The 17,125-nt window shown below is 39.8% G+C and overlaps 1 protein-coding gene across 2 annotated transcripts in view; it reads left to right on the top strand.

Moving 5' to 3' along the window:
- Positions 1-17,125, top strand: part of ENTPD2 (ectonucleoside triphosphate diphosphohydrolase 2) — a 32,860-nt gene that overhangs the window by 14,408 nt on the left and 1,327 nt on the right. For both annotated transcript variants that reach the window (XM_027849098.1, XM_027849088.1), the window contains exons 3-8: positions 5,463-5,613; positions 7,899-8,058; positions 8,550-8,777; positions 10,013-10,267; positions 10,774-10,893; positions 16,496-16,630. In XM_027849098.1, coding sequence (XP_027704899.1) covers positions 5,463-5,613; positions 7,899-8,058; positions 8,550-8,777; positions 10,013-10,267; positions 10,774-10,893; positions 16,496-16,630 — 1,049 coding nt within the window. The remainder of the gene's footprint in view (positions 1-5,462; positions 5,614-7,898; positions 8,059-8,549; positions 8,778-10,012; positions 10,268-10,773; positions 10,894-16,495; positions 16,631-17,125) is intronic.

Here is a 17,125-nt window from a genome sequence, read left to right as displayed (position 1 = left end):
AGAAGAAGAAGAAGAAGAAGAAGAAGAAGAAGAAGAAGAAGAAGAAGGATAAACAGGGCAAAAATAGAATGGAAGGAAATACACAGTTAATAATCCTAACCATGAATGTGAATGGGATGAACTCACCCATTAAACAGAAGTGGATAGCAGAGTGGATTAAAAACCAAAATGCTACAATATGTTATTTAGAAGAAACACATTTGAAACACACATACACACACACACAGAGTAAAGGTAAGGGGCTAGAGCAGAATCAGTTATGCTTCAGCTGAAGTGAAAAAAAAAGCAGGAGTAGTAATAATGATCTCAGAGAAAACAAAAGCAAAAATACATCTGATTTAAAAAATAAGGATAAATGAATAAATCAAAGAGACAAGGAAGGAAATTACATCTTGTTAAAAGGTACCATAGACAATAAAGTGATATTAATACTAAACATATATGTATTAAATGGTATAGCATCCAAATTTTTAAAGGAGAAGTTAAATGAGTTCCAGGAGGAACTAGACAGTAAAACTATACTAGTGGGAGACCTCATCTTTCCCCTCTCAGAACTAGATAAATCTAACCAAAAAGTAAACAAGAAAGAAGTTAAGAAGGTGCATAGAATTTTAGAAAAGTTAGATGTGGGGGCAGCTAGGTGGCTTAGTGAATAGAGCTCTGGTCTTGGAGTCAGGAGGACCTGAGTTCAAATCCAGCCTCAGATGCTTAACACTTACTAGCTCTGTGACCCTGGCCGAGTCACTTAACCCCAACTGCCTTACCAAAAAAAAGAAAAAAAATTTGAAAAAAGTTAGATGTGATAGCCCCCTGGAGAAAATTGGATGGGGGTAGAAAGGAATATACCTTTTTGTCAATGGTACATGGCACCTCCACAAAAAATTTATCATGTATTAAGGCATAAAAACCTCACAATCAAATGCAGAAAAGAAGAAATATTAAATGCATCCTTTTCAGATCATAATGTAATAAAAATTACATTCAGTAAAGGGCCATGAAAAGATAGGTTAAAAATCTATTTTAGAAACTAAGTAATTTGATCCTAAAGAATGAGTGGGTCAAAGAATAAGTCATAGAAACAATCAATAATTTCATTAAAGAAAATGATAGCAATGTAACAACATAACAAAATTTATGGGATGCAACCAAAACAATACTTTACTTAGGGAAAATTTATATCTCTAAATGCTTACATCAATAAAATAGAAAAAGAGCAGATCCATCAATTGAGCATACAACTAAAAAATCTAGAAAAAGAACAAATTAAAAATCCCCAATTAAACACCAAGTTAAAAACCCTGAAAATCAAAGAAGAAAGTAATTAAATTGAAAGTTAGGAAACCAACAAATAAAACTTGGAACTGGTTTTATGGGGGGGTGGGAATGGGACAATAAAATAGATAAACCATTGGTTAATTTAATTTTTTATAAAAGAAAGAAGAAAGTCAAATTAATATAAAAAATGAAAAGGATGAATTCACCTCAAATGAAGAGGAAATTAAAGCAATTATTAGGAATTATTTTGCTCAATCATATGCCAATAAATCTGACAATCTAAGCAAAATGGATGAATATTTACAAAAATATGAATTGCCCAGATTAACGGAAGAGGAAATAGAATACTTAACCCCCTCTGAGAAAAAGAAATTGAACAAGCCATCAATGAACTCCCTGAGAAAAAATCCCCAGGGCCAGATGGATTTACAAGTTGAATTCTACCAAACATTTAAAGAACAATTAATTCTAATGCCATATAAACTATTTGTTAAAAGTGGCAAGGAAGGAGTCTTACCAAATTCCTTTTACAACACAAATATGGTTTTGATACCTAAACCAGGAAGAGCAAAAACAGAGAAAGAAAGCTATAGGCCAATTTACCTAATGAGTATTGATGCAAAATTTTTTTTTTAATTTTTTTTTTTTTGGCTAGGCAATGGGGTTAAGTGATTTGCCCAGGGTCACAAAGCTAGTAAGTATTATGTGTCTGAGGTCGAATTTGAACTCAGGTCCTCCTGAATTCAGGGCCGGTGCTCTATCCACTGATGCAAAAATTTTAAATGAAATACTAGCAAGGAAATCACAGTAACATATCACAAGGATCATATACTATGGTTCAAAGTCAGAAAAACTATCAGCATAATTGGCCATGTCAATAACAAAACCAACAGAAATCACATGATTATCTTAAGAGATACAGAAAAAAACTTTTGACAAAACACAACACCTATTCCTATTAAAAACACTAGAGAACATAGGAATAAATGGAGCTTTCCTTAAAGTGATAACTAGTATCTATCTAAAACCATGAGCAAACATCTGTAATGTGGATAAGCTAGAAGCCTTCCCAATAAGATTGGGGTGAAGCAAGAATGCCCATTATCAATATTTTCAATATTGTACTAGAAATGCTAGCTATAACAATAAGACAAGAAAAAGAAATTGAAGGAATTAGAATAGACAATGAGGAAATAACATTATCACTCTTTACAGATGATATGTTGGTATACTTAGAGAATCCAGGAGAATCAACTGAAAAACTATTTGAAATAATTAACAACTTTAGCAAAGTTTCAGGATAGATAAATCCTGCATCATCCACATAAATCATCATCATTTCTGTATATTACCACCAAAGTCCAGCAGCAAGAGATAGAAAGAGAAATTCCATTTAAAATAACTGTAGACAGTATTACATGCAGTGTTCCACACTCAGCAAAAAATTGAAGCAGGTATATTCTCATGTCTTTTCTTTAGGGCCAAACCTGGTCAATATAATTTCATAGTATTAAATTTTAATTTTGTTGTGATTACTCTTTCCATTTACATTGTTGTAGTCAGTGTGTATATTGTTTTTTCCTGGTTCTGCTTATTTAATTTTGCATCAGTTCATATAACTCTTCCCAAGTTTTTCTTATTATTCCTATTCATTTTGTATAGTACAGTAATATTCCATTGTATTCAAGTAATATTTTTTAGCTATTTTAGCTACTCCACGATGATGAGCATCTACATTGTTTCCAGTTCTTTACCACAATGATAATATAATTATCGCTATATTTTGGTGTATGTGGGACCTTTCCTGGGGTTTGTTGAAACCAACTCTAATAGTCGGGAGCTCATTGTTAAATTTTTAAGGTGATCCAAAGATAAAGATATAGACATCTCAGATATTTGTAACTTCAAATAAAGACTTGTTTTATGGTTTTGTTGATTGTCTAGACTTAAGAAAGTAAATAATTTAGATTAAATATAAAAGTATTTTGTGGTTACATTTTTTTTTCCCAGAGAGAAAGAGAGAAGGTTGTTAAACATTTTCCAGAATATCTCTGGACCTTATTTTTATCATTGGTCTCTTTGAGATATAAGCCTAGTTATATCAATTTATAGTTCTACTAACAGTGTATTAGTGTGTCTGCCTTTCCACAAATGCTCCAACCTTGACTATTGCCATATTTGACATGTTTGCCAACTTACTAAATGTGAGGTTTGATTTGCATTTCTCTTGTTATCAGTGATTGGAGCAGTCTTTTACTTGGTTATTAATAGTTTGAAATTCTTTTGAGAATTGTTTATTCAGGGCAGTTGGGTGGAGAGGTGAAATCAGGAAGACCCGAATTCAAATCTGAGCTCAGACACTAACTGTGTGACCCTGGGCAAGTCACTTAATCCCACTTGAATCTTAAGGAAAAAAGAGAAAGAACTGTTTATTCACTTATCAGTTGAGAAATAGATATGTGTATATGTATATACATACACACAGATAGGTAAATAGATAGATATTTGTTGCCAAGGCCTGTCTATTTCACCTTCGCAACATCTCTCAAATATGCCCTCTTTTCTCCTCTGACATGGCCACCACTGTGGTGCAGGCCTTTATCACCTCACACTTGGATCATTGCACTAGCCTGCTGGTGGGTCTGCCTGCCTCAAGTCTCTCTGCATTCCAATCCATCCTTCATTCAACCATTTAAGTGATTTTCCTAAAATGTAGGTCCAATCATGTCAACCCCTTTACTCAATAAATTCCAGTGGCTTCCTGTTGCCTCTGGAAGCAAATACAAATTCTCTATTTGGCATTCAAAGTCCTTCATAATCTAGCTCCCTTCTACTTTTCTAGTCTTCTTATACCTTACTCCTTGACACAGACTCTTTTATCTAATGACTCTGGCCTCCTGGCTGTTCCATGAATCTGACTCTCTATCTCTCTTTTCCAGGCATTTTCTCTGGATGTCCCCCATGCTTAGAATGTTCTCCCCCCTCCACTCCAACTACTGACCTCCCTGGCTTCCTTTAGGTCCCAGCTAAAATTCTGCCTTCTACAGGAAGCCTTTCCTAACTCCTTTTAATTCCAATGCCTTTCCTCTTGATTATTTCCTGTTTATCCTGTGTATAGCTTGCTTTGTGTATGTTTGTTTGCATGTTGTCTCACTTAACAGATTACAAGCTCCTCAAGGATAGGTAATGTCTTTTGTCATTTTTTTGTATCCCTAGTGTTTAGTATAGTGCCTGGCACATAGTAGGTGCTTAATAAATGTTTATTGAATAAATGAATTTTATATACACATATATATCCACTTTACCAAGCAGCTATATGTATGTGTATGATTGTATGTATGTATGTATATATGTACGTATAAAGCAGCTTGGCATAGTGGCTAGAGAGCCAGCCCTTTAGAGTTAGGAACTCCTGGGTTGAGGTCCTACCTCTGACACTTCCTGGCTGTCAATGATATAGGCATTTCTCTAACACTGTAAATTGTAGAGAAGGTACCAACCTGCATTAGTAAAGGGAGTTTCTTCTTCTGGAAGTTCTCTATACCGATTAAATTACAGGTCCAATCCTCATCCTTATATTTATTTAAGTACTTAGATATAAGCTCTTTATCAATGATATTTGATGTAAAAATTATTTTTCTAATACCCTTCCTTCTTGTCATAGTTGTGTTTATTTTGTTGGTACAAAAACTTTTAAATTTCATATAGTCAAAATTATTTATTTTATCTTTATGATCACTTCTATCCTTTGTTTGGTTAAGAATTTTCCTCCTACCCTTAGCTATGAAAAGTATCTGATCTGGTTTTCTTCTCATTTTTATGGTAGAATTTTTAATATTCAGATTATATATCTTCACCATAAATTGTTATAAGTGAAAAGTACCTTAGGAACCATCTAGCCCAATCCCCTTCTTTCACAAATGATAAAACTTGGACCCAGAGCTGGAAAGTGACTTGCTAAAGGTCACATCATGAGTTTATGATGGAGTCAAGGCTGGAAACCAGGTCTCTTGACCTGTCAACTATACCATTCTGCCCTATGCAAATAATATGGAAATTAGAATCCTTGGTTTTATGTGTTTATTGGGAAAAGATAGGAGAGATGGATTTCAGTCCATCCTCTTAAAGGCATTGATCATCATTGGCCATGTTCCCCTCTTCTTCTTCCCCTTCTGTCTTGCTTCTAGGTGGTGGTATCTCCAGTTATGCAGAAGATCCCCCTGGGGCAGGTCGAAGCCTAGTAAGCTGTCTCAACCAAGCCATGAAAGATGTGCCCAAGGAGAGACACTCAGTCACTCCCCTCTACCTGGGTGCCACTGCAGGCATGAGACTTCTGAAGTAAGTTTGGATACTTCCCTTTTCTGCTGCTCTGCCTCCAAGTTTGCCATTGGGGCGCCTTGGCACCAGAATGGGCATTGAGCTTTGTGCCTTTATTTCCCTTCTCAAGCAACCATTCATGTAGGCAAGTTTGCCTTTTTGTTGATCCATTCTAGGTAAGAGATGGCAAAAATCCATTCCAAAATTTCCCTTTAGTCATCATAAGACTTCTTCATCTACCTGAAGGATATCTTTATCTGTTATAGAATACTTTCTTGGGCTTTTGGTGAAAGAAAATCCTGGTCCTGATTTTTCCAGGACTGAATTCTGGTTACCTGGTGACTATGTACATTCATAAAATCAAAAAATTGTAGATTTAGAGATGGAAGAAATCTTAGAAGTCTTGTAGATTAACCCTCTCATTTTATAGATGAGGAGAAAATGAGACCCAAAGAGATTATATAACTTGCCCAGAATCACACAGGTAGTGACAGAGCTTTAGGCTTAAATTCAAGCCCTCTGGCTCCAAATCCAGCATTCTTTTCACTATTCAAAGGACATTAGAAGTCCTCTGCTCCATGGGGTTCTTTTTTTTTTTTTTTTTTTTTGGTGAGGCAATTGGGGTTAAGTGACTTGCCCAGGATCATACAGCTAGTAAGTGTCATGTGTCTGAGGCCAGATTTGAACTCAGGCTCTCCTGACTCCAAGGCTGGAGCTTTATCTACTGCGCCACCTAGCTGCCTGCATGGGGTTCTTTTTTTGGGGGGGGAGCAGTTGGAGTTAAGTGACTTGCCCACGGTCACACAGCTAGTAAGTGTCAGGTGTTTGGTCTGAGGCCGGATTTGAACTCAGGTCCTCCTGACTTCAGGGCTGGTGCTCTATTTACTGCGCCACTTAGCTGCCCCCCTGTTGGGGTTCTTGATGTAGGATCCATAGACTCCTGAGGGGGTCTGTGGATATTTTCTAGGGGTCCATGGACTTGGGTAAGAAACAAGTTACATCTTTATTTTCATCGACCTCTAACTGAAATTTAACATTTCCTTCAATTATTTTAAAGCATTAGCCTGAGAACAGGTCCACAGGCTTTTACAGATTCATAATACAAAAATGGTTAAGAACTCCTACTTTTGTCCATCCCCCTCATTTTATAAAGAAGGAACCTGAAGCCCAGAATGTTACTTATCTTGCCCAATATCACACAGGTAGAAAGTAAGAGAATTGGGTTTCAAATATCAGTCCTTTGATTCCAAATTCAATTTTTAAAATAATTTTTATGTTTTTTCTCCAATTACATGTAAAAACAATTTTTAACATTCATTTTTAAAATTTTGTGTTCCAAATCCTCTTCCTCCCTTCCACTTTCCCCTCTTCTTGAGAGGCAAGCAATTTGATATAGATTATACATGTGCAGTCGTGCAAAACATGTTTCTATCTTAGCCATGTTGCAAAAGAAAACAGACCCCCTCAAAAAAATACACCCAAGAAAAATAAAGAAAGTTTAAAAAATGTGCTTTGATCTGCATTCAGATTCTTTCAGTTCTTTCTCTGGAAGTGGATAGAATCTTTTATCATAAATCCTTCAGAATTGTCTTGAATCATTGTATTGCTGAGAATAGCGTAGTCATTCATAGTTGATCATCCTTACAATATTGCTATTACTGTGTACAATGTTCTCTTGGTTCTGCTCACTTTACTTTGCATCAGTTCATGTAAATTTTCCCAAGTTTTTCTGAAAGCAGCCTGCTCATCATTTCTTACAGCACACTAGTATTCCATCACAATCATATACCACAAACTTGTTTAGCCATTCCTCAACTGATGAGCATCCCCTCAATTTCCAATTCTTTGCCACTATAAAAAGAGCTGCTATAAATATTTCTGCCCATATAGGTCCTTTTCCTTTGTTGTCGTTGTTTTTTTTTTTTTAATCTCTTTAGGATACAGACCTAGTAGTGCTATTGCTGGGTCAAAAGGTACGCACAGTTTTACAGCCCTTTGGGCATAGTTCCAAATTGCTCTCCAAAATGGCTGAATCAGTTCACAACTCCACCAACAGTGCATTGATGTCCCAATTTTCTCACATCCCCTTCAATATTTGTCATTTCCCTTTTCTGTCATATTAGCCAATCTGATAGACGTGAGGTGGTGCCTTAGAGTTGTTTTACAAATCCAATATTTTTGATGCCACACCATACTGTCCCCTTCTTCTTCTTTTTTTTTTTTTTTAGCCACCTCCATGGGCAGGGTTGATGAGGCTGTCAGAAAGGACAGGAAAGGACATTAAGAGGTTTCTATATTTCTTGTAGCCTGACCAGTCCAGCTGCTTCGGACAGTGTCCTTTCATCAGTGACGGAGACGTTAACCCAATACCCCTTTGACTTTCGAGGGGCCCGGATTCTGTCTGGCCAGGATGAGGGAGTCTTTGGCTGGGTTACTGCCAACTATCTCTTGGAGAATTTCATCAAGGTGGGTTTTGGTGACTGTTCACCTTTTCTGATGCTGCTATTTCCTCATACCCTATCTTGCCACCAAGTGGACAATGTTCCATTTGTCACAGGATATACAGGAACAAACTGGTCATCCCCTTGTGCCCTTATTGCTGACACTAGTAGGACCTTAACCCATCCCTCTAAATCTATGTGCCATTTACTAGCCCTGACCATAACCCTAATCTAGCTGGATATTCAAAAACGCCTATGGCTGCTACCATGGGGGCCCCCCGTGGGAAGACAGGCAGCTGGATCCTTTGGTGGCACCTGGCCCCACCATTGAATTCCTTGTTCATTTGGATAAGAAATTCTTCCCCCTAAAATACCAGTGCTTCTTTCATAATTCCAGTCTGGAAACCCCTTGGGGGAGGAGGGTTGTAGATGTGAGAGAGAGCAAAGTCTTTGACACATAGTAGGTACTTAATAAATGTTTCTCTTTTCTCCCTCTCCTTTTCCCCTCTCTCACAGTATGGCTGGGTAGGGGAGTGGATCCGACCAAGGCAGGGGACAGTGGGGGCCATGGACCTCGGTGGTGCATCCACACAGATCACGTTTGAGACAGCCAGCCAGGCTGAGGACCCGGCCAATGAGGTCAAGCTGCAGCTCTACGGCCAGAGCTACAGAGTCTACACCCACAGCTTCCTGTGCTATGGTAGAGACCAAGTCCTCCAGAGGTTGCTGGCTGGTGTGCTTCAGGTATGGCAGGGGAAGGTCTCCTTGAAACCTCCATTACTCACCTAAAGTACTCTCCTTGTCATCCCACCTGCTATCTCCACTGCAACATGGTCTCTCTCTTGCCGACAAAGGGCCTCTTTTTAGGAATTCTATTCTTATGACTCTGGTATGCATCTCTTGTCTGGGTGGGCCTGCTAGCTCTCACCTTCCTGCTAGTTCAAGATAACAACTTCTGTAATCTTCTCTGGTTCTCGGTGCAGGTAGAAGCAGGGGCAAGCAAATTCAGGTAAATCAATTACTCCACAAGCCCTTGCTAAGTTCCGGGTATGCCTGTCTTAGGAGGGAGATAAGAGAAGGTGCAGTCTTTGTTCTCTTGGAGTTTGTAGAATGGTTGGAGAGAAGACATCATTGCTATGATTTATGTAGTGTTTTAGGGTTTACAAAGTGCTTTACAAATAATACAATCTCATTTCATCCTTACAACAACCCTGGGAGGTAGGCACTATTATTATCCCCATTTGAGAGATGAGGAAACTGAGGCAGAGCGCATTTAAGTGACTTGCTCAAAGTCACATAGCTATTATCTGAGGATAGGCTGGATTCAAAATGGGGTCTTTCTGACTCTAGGTCCATCTTTCTATCCGATTCTTCTCCTAACTATTTTATTTACGAATTGGACATCAAAATAGGGCAATGTGTGATCCAGAACACTATAGAGGGTGTGGTGAGTGTTACAAAAATTCAGAGAAGGGGCAAGATCAAGTGGGGAGGAGCAACAAGAGAAGACTTCATAGGGGAGATAAAATTTGAACTCATACTTAAAGGATGGGTGGGTAGAACATAGATGGGCAGCGGAGAGGAGAAGAAGATTTCAAGTGGGGAAAATGGATTAAACAAAGTATGAAGGCAGAAACACATCTAATATATGTAGGGGGTCACGGATGATATAGGCTTAGCTGAATGGAGAGTGCAGTGGGGAAATGGTAGGATTAGAGCAGTCATAAGGAGACCTTAAATCCTAGGAGAGAAATTTAATCTTGATCCTATAGGCAGTGAGAACTCAATAGAAATTCTTCAGTAGGGAGAGGATATGATAAAAGGTTAGGTTTGAAAGCGATTAATCTGGCAGATGTTTCTGCTGGTGCAGGGTGGGCTAAGATTAGGAACGCCAGTGGCCTGCTAGTGGGGAGAACAGGGCCAGGATATGTACTGGTAGAAGTTTCTGTACCCAATTTCCTGCATCTCCCCTATTCCAGAGACGGATTTCACACCCCTGCTGGCCCATAGGCTATTCAAGAAAAGTCCTCCTGAAGGATGTATACATGTCACCTTGTACTTCAGCCCAGAGACCTCAGGACTATGATGTCAATACCAAGGTGACCCTTTCTGGGACCGGTGATCCTATCCTCTGCCAGCAGCTTGTTTCTGATCTTTTCAACTTCTCATCCTGCCCTTTCTCCCAATGTTCCTTCAATGGCATTTTCCAGCCTCCCGTGGCTGGGAACTTCATTGTGAGTCCTGGGGTATCATTTCCCTTTGGGGCATGGGATGGGGCCATTAGGGGTCCAGTATTCATTTTGCAGCTAAATCCCATCCTACCCACAGGGTCAGGCCTGTGGCTTACCGTTCTGGACTTTATCCCAGATATTGACTTCTCCACCTGTGCCATTTTTTACCCTCCTTGGGAGAGAACAAGTAGCCTTTGGTTCAGCCCAGACACCAGGTACCCTTTAGTTGAGGGAATTAAATCACCCCTATAGAGGTGGTTCTGAAGGTGATTGGCTCAAGATGAACAGGGATGGTGTATAGGGGAATTTTGGAGGGTAGGGGCATAGTGGACTTGGACAGTGATGGGGGAATGTAATAGCTAAGGGCTGCTGAAAGTATAGAAGTCAAGATCTAGGGACCAGAGGTGGGGTGAATATACAAGCTGAGGGTAGGCAAACAGAAGGTGAGGATCAACTGTATTCTTATCTGCATTCTTATCTTTATTCCTGTATCCTGTACCTGGCCTTAGGCCTTCTCTGCATTCTACTACACTGTGGACTTCCTTCAGAAGGTGATGAAGCTGCCTGTGACCTCTCCAGGGGAGCTGGGGATTGCAGTCAAGGCTTTGTGCAATGAGTCATGGGTAAAGGTAAGGCCCCTTTACCATCTGAACAGAGGTTACAAGAGTATAGGTGCAAGATCTTGTATGGCAGCGTATCTCTGTCAATTATTCCCATCTCTGCCAATCATTCCAACTTCCCAATCCCATTTTGTGTAGAATTGAAGGCCACCAATGGGAGACATATTTCTGACCCATCCTCCTGCTCCCAGCCCTTTATCCCATTCACATGAGGCCAAGAAGAAGTTCTGAGTTCAAGCCAGACACTAGATATCCCTCAATTGAAGGAATGGAATCACACTCCTAGATGTAGCTCAGAAGATGAAATGAAGGAGCATCTTCTTACTCAAGATGGCTCCCAGAGGTCCACAGGATGCTTTATCTCTTCTCTGTTAGTCAATCTGCAATTTGTTAAGCACCTCCTTTATGCCAGAGGCTAGGCTAAATGGTGGCATTACAAAGGCAAAAATGTAATAGTCTCCTTGCTCTGGGAGTTTACATCCATTGAAGAGATAGTATGTACATTAATCAGTAGGTACAAAATAAATAAAATGTAAATGAGGGCAGGCACTTGAGGGGAAGCATACTCACAACTAAAGGGAGAGGTATCAGTAGCTTTTTAGAAAAGGTATCATTTGAGTAGAGTTAAAGGAAACCAGGGATGCAAAGAGAAGGAGGTGAGGTGGGAAAAGCTGTCCAGGCATAGGGGACAGTCATTTCAAAGTCTGGGAGATTATTGAATGGTATGTGTGAAGGACAGAGAGTCAGTTTGGCAGGGCCATTGAATATAGAAAGGGGAGTAATATACAGGGGGTCTCAAAAATCTTAGTACAGTTTTAAACTTTAATATATTTAGAAGTACAAATGCTACAAACTTAAAAAAAAATTTTAGTCCTTCCCAACTCATTGTGACCCCATTTGGGGTTTCCTTGGCAAAGGTACTGGAATGGTTTGCCATTTCCTTCTCCAGCTCATTTTACAAATGAGGAGACTGAGACAAACAGGGCTAAGTGACTCCCACAGATAGAGCTAGTAAGTGTCTGAGACTGGATTTGTACTCCGGAAGACGAGTCTTCTGACTCCAGGGGCACTCTCTATCCACTGTGCCACCAAGCTGCCCCCCCCAAAATATTAGAAATGTTAATTATTTCTATTTTTTAAATATTGATATATTTCTTATTAAAATTTAACATAACCACTATCTTTTGCTATACCACACTAGTCAATTTTCAAACTTGATAGACACTTTCATCAGCTGCTGCTCGGTGACTGAAAGGATTGCATTTGTAATCCTAACCTTAAGATTGCCCAAAGAACAAGGCCTTGATGTCTATATTACAGATCTGATGTGGTTTCCCTGGAGAAAAGTCTGATGGAGATAGATCTGGTAACCAAGATAACCAAGCAAGAGCACCACTGTTCTGGCTTTGAGAAACTGTCATATAGAAACTATAGCAGACAATATGTGTCATGCCTGGATGCTCAACCTTACTAAAATAATTAAAAATTGATTATTCAAAATTCATAAAACTAAATAAATGTAAAATAAAATGTAAAATTAATAAAACTGATGAGGTTTAGGGGTGCTGGAACCGCAAAATCATGACACGCGGGTCCTCCCGGAAGGAATTCGACCCAAACCTTCTTTCAGCCAAAAACAAGGTTTATTAAAGATCCACCATATTGCCAGACTCTTGGGGAATCTAGGAGTCTGCAAGTATTGGCTAGATTTCAAGAATCTGACCATCTTAATGGAGACAAGATGGACCTTATATCCAGAAAGACTATGGGAGGGATGTAGGAGTGGCCTAGTAGTTTGGGGTGACTAGAGGAGGGGCCAAGGAGATATGAATGGGAGTGGCCAGTAAACTGGGGTGAACACCTGGGACTTGGAAAATGGAAATTAAGTGTGGGAAATGGCCAGGGGCCATAGGGAGGGCTAGACTAGGTTAAGGGTACCTGGATTGGGAGATTGGGTATAGTTAGAAAGAAAGGCCAGTTGATGGGATTATAGCCTCAGGCAAAAACCAGAGATTTGGCTATATGGGAAAGTCCAGGGGGTCTAAATCCGATCTTCATCAAAACTAAATAAATGTAAAATGTATTTATTCAAATAATTAAGTTTTAAAATATTATTTTTGTAAGTTTGTAGCATTAATATTCCTGAAGTTATCAAGCTATGTAATATATATGTATGTGTGTATATATATATATATATATACACATAAACTTATATGTATGTATATATATACATCCATATGTAGAGCCTCTTTTACTGCACTAAGAATTTTAGGACATCCTGTATAAGACTGGAAGAGGCCGGGTCATGAGGAGCTTTGAAAGCTAAATAGAAAAGCTTATATTTGATGCTAGAGGCAATCAAAAACTACTGGAGTTTATTAAGTTAAGGAGTTAAATGGTCAGACTTCACTTTAGGAAAACACTTTGATAGCTGTTTGTAGGCTAGAGTGGAAAGGAGAGAGATTTGATAAAGAAAGACACTAGCTAATGCAGTAATCTAGAAGTGGTGAGGACCTTAACTAGTGTGGTGGCCTTATGAGTAGAGAAAAAGGAATAGCTTTTTTTTTTAAATAGTATTTTATTTTTTTCAATTACATGTAAAAACAAATTTTAATATTCATTTTCAAAAAATTTTGAGTTCTGAATTTTCTCCCTTCCTCCCTCAACTCCGCTCTTCCTAAGACAGTAAGTAATTTGATATTGGTTATATACATGCAATCATATAAGACATATTTCCATATTAGTTGTGTTGTGAAAGTAGAAACAGACCAAACCAAAAACCATGAAAAAAATAAAGTGAAAATAGTGTGCTGTGATCTGCATTCAGACTCCATCAATTCTTTCTCTAGATGTGAATAGCATTTTCTCTCAAGAGTCCTTTGGAATTGTTTTGGAGCATTGTATTGCTGAGAATAGCTAAGTCATATATAATGGGTCAATGAAAAATGTTGTTACTGTACAAAATGTTCTGCTGGTTCTTCTCCCTTCGCTTTGCATCCATTCATGTAAGTCTGAGAAAGGAATAGTTTTGAGAGATATTGTAGAGGTAGAAATGAAAAGTTTTAGCAACAGTTTTGATATGTTGAGGGAAAGTGAGTAGTCAAGGATATTTCCAAACTTATGAAACTGGATGACTAGAAGGATGGTTGTGTCCTGGACAGAAACAGTGAGATTCTGAAGGGGATGAGTGGGAAGAAAGAGAATGAGTTCAGTTTTGGACATTTTGAGTTTGAGATGACTATGGGATGTCTAATTCAAACTATGTAATAGGCAGTTGGAGGTTCTCATTCTCAGGAGAGAACATGGCTGGATTTATATATTTGGGAGTCATCTTCAGAGAAAAGGTCATTAAATCCATGGGAACCGATGAGGTCACCAAGTGACAGAGTGTAAAGAGAGAATAGAAGAGAGCCCGGGATACAGCCTTGGAGTACCCCTATAGTCAGGAGGTGAACCAACAAGGAAGACTGAGGAGAGTCAAACAAGTAGGAGGGAAACCCAAAAAAAGAGAGAGTATCCTGGAGGAGAGAGTGGTTAACAGTTTCAAGTACTTCAGAGAAAACAAGAAGGATGAAGAGTGAAAAAAGACCATTCGATTTGTTAATCAGTTAAGAGCTCTTCTGGAGAGAGTCATTTCAGTTAAGTGAGGATATAGAGTTGTTGTTGTTCAGTCCTGTCCGACTCTTTGTGACCCCATTTGGGGTTTTCTTGGCAAAGATACTGAAATAGTTTGCCATTTCCTTTTCCATCTCATTTTACAGATGAGAAAACTGAAGCAAACAGGGCTAAGTGACTTGTTTAACAGGGTTAAGGGTCACACAGCTAGTAAGTATCTGAGGCTGGATTTGAACTCAGGTATCTGCTGACTCAAGGCCTGGCACTCTATCTGCTGGGCCACCTAAATGACCACAGCAGTAGTTCCAGCTGAGTGAGTCAGCTAGTTTGCAAAGGGTTGGGAAGTGAATAAAAGGAGAGGAAGGAGAGGCAAAGGGAGGAGAGATATAACTTGAGGACATAATAAGGTCTAGTATGTCAGCTAGGTCATGCAGTGGCTAGAGAGCTAGGCCCCGGAGTCAGGAGGACCTGAGTTCAAATTTGTCCTCAGATACTTCTAGCTGTGTGACCCAGGACAAGTCACTTAACCCTGTTTGCTTCAGTAAAATGAGTTGAATAAGCAAATGGTGAGCACTCCAGTATCTTTGTCCAAATGGGGTCAGGAGGGTCAGACACAGAAACCACTCAACAAAAACAAAGGTCTAGTAAGAGTTTGTTTGTTTGTTTTTGGAAGGTGGAGGCTTGGATGTTTTTGTAAGTAGCCCAAAAGGAATCAGTAGTAGATAGGGTAAGATAAAGATTAGTGGAAGGTGACTGAGAAGTTGATTTGCTATAGAGGACTGAAAGGGAGGGGACTGGGGAAAGAAAGGAAAGTTTGAAGCAGCCTGTGTGGGACTGGAAGGAGTAAAAGGATTGTCTTGCTGAGGTAAGGGCCCAGTTGAGATTAGATAATATAAATCTGTAGTAAACTCTGTTGGCTCCCCAATGATTTCCTCCTGTTCTGCTCAGCAGCACATGAATAGGAACTGAAGAGGTACATGGGAGTAATCCAGGGATAGGGTTTGACAAATCTTTAGTTTCATTAGGATTTTTTCAAGCACTTTGACCTTCACCATTCCCCTGGATCCTCCCAAGGGAAGCAAAGACACATGGGTCGGCTTCATAGAGGAGGTAACTGAAATTAAGAGAGGTAAAGTGACCTGAAGAGATTCAAATTTCAGCTTATGGACAGGACTAATTGACCTCTAGTGCCATTTTCCAGTTCTTAAGGTTCTGCAATTTTTTAACCTGTCCAAAACTATAGAATGAGTTAATATCAAAGACCGGATTAGAGAGAACTCAAGTCTCCTGACTCCCAGAGGTAGGGCTTTTTGACCCTACATTACATTTTGTGGTTGATCAAATTCTAACTGATTATTATTGTACCAAGTCTGAGCTAGCATTGAGTTAAAAAGATCCTTCTTGCCTTTTGGGTCAGTTGAAAGTACTTCAAATCACCCTTTGTTTAAATTGCCTAGTGAGTGCTTTTTTGTTTTCTTGGAGACCCAAACTTCCTCTTTTGGTTAAAATGTTAATTTGCTAGCTGAGCACTTTTACCCCCGCCCCAGCTTGAAGGCCTGGAAGTCTAGCACGCAAATGTTAATGTGTTGGTCTCCCAAAGGCCATTTGATTTGAACTCTCAAGAGGTGGCTCTGTGGCCTCCTTAATCATGGACAGACTTATGACTGTTCTCCTTGTGGGTTATGGTTTAGCAGGGAAAAAGAGTGAACTTGGGAATCAGGATACCTGGGCTTTGTACTCTACCTGTGACCTAATCAATAAGTGCTAGGAACCAGTTGCTGTCCTTTTTCTGGGACTCTGTGTTTCCTCATCTATAATATACTGGGGTGGGGTGGGGCAGGGAGGGGAGGCATAGTTAGATGAGAAAATTTCCTAGGCTTCCTTAAACTTTGAAATTCTGATTCTAAAATAGGACATTTGTTGGGAAAAGGAATAGAGGTGGGGAGCCCAGGCTCTGGACAATGGCACTGCTGAGAGTTCTGTGTTCCATCCCCAGCTACTGGAGCGAGCCCCTAGCCAGCAGGCCCGCCTGGCAGATTACTGTGCCTGTGCCACCTTTGTAAACCAGCTCCTTCTTCAAGGCTACAGATTTGATGAACATACCTTCCCCAGTATTGCTTTCCAGAAGAAGGTATGTGTTGGATTGGGGGGAGGGGGCTAGAGCGGAAAAGGTTGAAAGGGGACAAAAGGAGAGAGAGTGGAAGGAAGAGAGAATGAGAGAGGGTGGAAGGGAGAGGTTGGGAGGGGGGTCAAGAGATAGTGGAAAGGAGAGGGAAGGAGAGGATGGGAGGGAGGGAGCAGGAGAGAGGGTGGGGGAGGGGAGAAGGGGCCTTCCCAAGGTTAGCCCCTTGGAGTTTAGATTGTAGCTAAAGTTGGGCATCGCCAGGCAGACCCTAGCTTGGTGTTCTTTGCCTCATCACTTAACCCCCCAAGCCACTGTGGTCCTTACAATCTTCATCTGCTTAGAAGACCAAGGGAAATTAGAAGAAGGGGGTTGATGGCTTGGGTTCCCTTTGAAAGCATATGTCCAAAGACTTGGTCAGAAAAAGAAACTAGAGTTGGGGAGGGGTATTTGCTCACTCTTTTAAGGGATGAGAGTGTGTCAGAGAGCTCAGTGACCCAGGGG

This window comes from Vombatus ursinus, unplaced genomic scaffold, assembly GCF_900497805.2.
Source record: "Vombatus ursinus unplaced genomic scaffold, bare-nosed wombat genome assembly UNPS02000580.1, whole genome shotgun sequence".
In the NCBI taxonomy this organism is placed as follows: Eukaryota; Metazoa; Chordata; class Mammalia; order Diprotodontia; family Vombatidae; genus Vombatus; species Vombatus ursinus.
The sequence above is the reverse complement of the archived record's forward strand: the minus strand, read 5'-3'. Positions and strand labels throughout refer to the sequence as shown.